Here is a 4,264-nt window from a genome sequence, read left to right as displayed (position 1 = left end):
TAAATATTTTCCATGTATGTCATAAGGATTGGGTTAGGAATGGAAGTGAGATTATTAGAGATGAGTTCTATTGCGAAAATTGAGGAAAAATGCATAATATTTTGCCATGAGCCTCTAGGGAGTTCCATGGGCGACCTAGGGATAACCAAGGGCGACCAGGGAGTGCATGGGGCGCCCAAGGAGTTTTGGGGAGTGTAAGGGGGCAACTGGGGCACTTCGGGAGTGCTAGGGGCGAACTGGGGATAGCGCGGGGTAACCTGGATGGTGATTTGGGCGCCTAGGCCAACTGCTTTGTTTTCTTATGTTACTAACCCTAGGTCATGATGATAATTGATTCCATTAACTTTTAGGGTAAACATTTTCCATGTATGTCATAAGGGTTGGATTGGAAACCTAATAATATGTGTATTGGTGACTAGAGTAACTAGGCAATTAATCATGTTTAAGTCAAAGAAAAGATATACTAGGTTTTGTCGAGCACTTCGTACTTAGGATTGGGCTAAGTGACGAGTAACTAGTTGCGATTCATACACTTAGAAATGAGACTAAGTGTTGTTGAACAATCTTGGATGCATTATGCAAGCCATGATGTCTCCTTAAGTAGCCTTGAATTCAAATAGTCGCTAATGTTAGGCATGAACCCTAATTAACGTGATATGTTGGACTTATCATTGGCCAAGGATGCGTAAAATATAATCCTACGGGATGAAATATCCTAGTTGGTTAGTTTCACAATTAGTAACACAATCAAGAGACTATAGTTATGTGATACTACAAATGTTGCAGGATAAACATGTACTAATTATAACTAGTATAGGCAAATCATGGATATGTGACACTCTTATGTTTTTATTATATTCATAAGTAGTGGGATTGGAAGAACTTATGGGGTAACGTCCTCAAGGAGACCTGTCCAGTTATTTGACTGTCGCACCTATAGGATATGGGTGGATGATCGTTGTATGACGTTGGATGGTTCACTTATGTACGTATCATTAGATTTGGATCCCACGTGAATGTTAATAGACATATCTAGCGCCACAATATCTCTATTAGGCACATGATACATGAGTTATCCCTCTAGTCAGACGTGAGATTTGTGACGATCCCAATCTCGACGTGTAATTATGGATGTATACTCGTGAAGCACAAACTAAATTTCTCACGAGATAGAATAGGACGGTTGATGATCTGCACGCCATGGTACTTGTGGAACCCATAAACTACAAATTATATGGGATGGTTACACTCTCAAGTGAGTTTTAGATTTAGGGGACCATGTATATACAAGCTCACGTGGGTGGCAGTAGTATAGGCCATATGTTGTGCTTATGGAGGACCCTTAGTGTCATGGCCTTGTGAATGAAATATGAGTTATCCAAAAGCATAAATAATTACAACAAAAGAATATTTAATATATATGATTAGAGTTTGACATTGAATTAAATGTTTTCATAAAAAGTTGCATTGAATTAAGAAATCTTGCACATCCAGAATGTAACCAATTACTTCTACAAATATATTATTGACACTAGAAATTCTCTCACAATTCTACTTTTATTACAACAAGAACATAATGTACCACCATACCAGAAAATATAAATTACAATTGATTGAAGCAATTTATTATAAAATAATTACAACACACAAAAAACACCCCATACCATAAGGGTCTAACTTATTGAGACAAAACATGACATAGCATAATAAATAACCAGACCCAAAAACATAAATCAACAAGACAAGATTCTTATTCTTATTCTTAGCTATTTACAAGTGCACAATGTTTCCTGATCTCACCCTGTGACCCTGTCTTAACTTTAATTTGACCCATTTTCTCAATTGATTTAGCAAATTCAGCATAGAAATTTTCAAGTGACCCTTGAAGAAGTTGAGTCACCAAAGACTTTGTAACTGAATTTGTCAACAATGCAGAATCAGATTCAAACAAACCTCTTCTTTTGACAACGTGACTATAATAACTAAGATCAAAAGTGTTTCGACTTCCAGGGTCCATTTCGACTATTGTAGTATTGTCATTGATGTTCTTGCATTTGAATGTCTTAAGATTTGTTGCATATTCACTGTCAAGTGATGGATCTTCATCACCCTTTCCAGTAAAATTGTACAAACGATTCGAAAATGAAGTGCAAAGAGAAATTCCAATTGTGTGAGCACCTAAAAAAAACATGTTCATTAAATTTAAAACCATATACACTACTAGAAAATGTTGAATAAACGACGAAAACTAGAAATCATACCTGAGAGGAGGACTAAATCTTTTAAATCAAGTCCTTGATTGGCAAAGAGAGTTTGGAGAGTGGTGAAGTTGTTAAATGGAGCAGGAATGTTTTGAATGGATTCCGACAAGTTTGATATGACTCCATCTCTTCTACCTGTAGGAACTTTCCAAGAGGGACCACCCTGAAATCACACAAAAAAAAAAGTCATATTGTTTTCGTAAGCGAAAACATCTTATAAACATATAATAACTTGTTTCTGTAAGCTATTTTCAAACAGTCTCACACACTTAATAATGTTAATAGATAAGTCTGAATAAGTTAATTCGAACGAAATGTAATATTTTGAAGATAAAATTCAGTACTTACTGTGACGACAATAGAGTCTCTAGCCGATAAGGCTATGATATCAGCACAAGAAACAACGCCAGGACATTCCGCTTCAACGAGGCTTTTAATTCTGTCAATAAAATCAAATCCTCTAACTGTAAGATTAGGAGGAGCATCTTTTTCAGCTTGGTTGGTTGTTGAGTTCAGAAGAACTGATCCATCACATCCCTGAATCAAAATGCATAACGTTAGCTCATCAACTTTCAAATTCATAAGAAAAAAACAAGGTTGAACTTCATACATACCCTGACAAAACAATCATGAAAATGCATCCGTATTAACGCAGCCGCAAGCGATGGAACATTGCGGATATGTTCATGAACAAATTTTTGAATGATCTGTTCGGCTTTTGGACAGCTCTTAGCATAAAACCCAAGCTCCAATTGAGCATGAGTCGATGCGGCCAAAAGACAGATAATCAAAACCTTGAAATACTTACTCAGACTTTCCATTTTCATAGAAGAGTATGAGATACTAATGAAAAGCTTGTATTTCTTTAGTTGTTGAATCCTTAACAGTGATTAGTGATTTATATATAGTTGTTATGTGGAGGATTTGAGGCAGAAGAAACAAAGGAGATAATAGAGATGGTCCATGCAGCTAGCACATGTTACTTTGTTATCCATTTGTAATTAATAATAGTATGAAAAATAGTTTAAAATTGGTTAGTTGAGAATGTCCTTATAAGACAGATATGGTGAGTACCATATTATTGGGTTTCTGACTGCTTCTGTATTGTCAGTTGAATTATTTAGTAAAGTTTATGACATAATGAGTATATTTGCTTTTTTTAAAGTGTTGGATTCTTTTTAGGTACTTAAGAAATTAATAAATACTTTCACACTAGTTAAAAAAAGTTAGTTAAGAGTAATTAACTTTCTTGATTTTATATACAAAGTAAAATTTACTACAATATCTTTAGATATATTTGATGGATCATCAATCAATACTAAACATTTTTAATTAGTTTAAAAATGATTAACTTTTGCTTATAATAGTGACCGAAATTTTGGATAATTTTTTTTGTTATGTTCTTAGTAAAGAATTCTTGTACTATTTTGTATAATAACTACATTGTTCCTTCCATTAAGGAAGTTATTTATTGAAATTGTCGGAGTTATTTTGAAAATCGGTCTCCTTTTCGTACCTATGCCGCTTTGGAAAAAAAGGAGAAATATTTGTACACACTTCAATGCGCAAGCTAGTAATCCTTAGAGGTACAAAGATTTTAATAGGGACGATCCAATACATATTGAGATCTCATTAAGTATTAAATGAACATGATGATAATTGAAGAAGAATGAGAATTCAATGGAAAAAGAGTGAATAGTTAGTTACACATTGTGAATATATATTTGCTAAGCCATCTAGCTAACTTCTGACAACCTTCTAACCAAATTAACTAACTTTATACAACTATGGCTCTCTACATGTAATGCATCCTAACAATGATGTAGTTAGGATAACTTGTTATATAAGTTATTGTTTGTTAAGCCTTAACACCCTTCCTCAAGCTTAGAATTGTATATATCATACATGTTAAGCTAGGAAATAAAAGAATGAAAATTTTTGGGGGCAAAGGCTTAGTGAAGAAATCTATAACTTGAGTTTGTAACTTAACCGAAAGCAGTTTG

At 34.2% G+C, this 4,264-nt stretch overlaps 1 protein-coding gene across 1 annotated transcript; it reads right to left on the bottom strand.

Annotated features, from left to right (window-relative positions):
- Positions 1-1,498: 1,498 nt before the first annotated feature.
- On the bottom strand, positions 1,499-3,292 carry LOC127086766 (peroxidase 3). Its single transcript, XM_051027565.1, has 4 exons — positions 2,876-3,292; positions 2,610-2,798; positions 2,262-2,424; positions 1,499-2,178 (listed from the first exon to the last, which is right to left on the bottom strand). Exons 1-4 carry the CDS (start codon positions 3,086-3,088, stop codon positions 1,763-1,765), a joined length of 981 nt encoding a protein of 326 aa, XP_050883522.1. The 5' UTR covers positions 3,089-3,292; the 3' UTR covers positions 1,499-1,762.
- Between the last annotated feature and the right edge of the window lie 972 nt (positions 3,293-4,264).

The sequence above is a fragment of the Lathyrus oleraceus genome, chromosome 5 (genome assembly GCF_024323335.1).
Source record: "Lathyrus oleraceus cultivar Zhongwan6 chromosome 5, CAAS_Psat_ZW6_1.0, whole genome shotgun sequence".
NCBI classification, from domain to species: Eukaryota; Viridiplantae; Streptophyta; class Magnoliopsida; order Fabales; family Fabaceae; genus Lathyrus; species Lathyrus oleraceus.
This window is presented reverse-complemented; position numbering and strand designations above follow the sequence as displayed.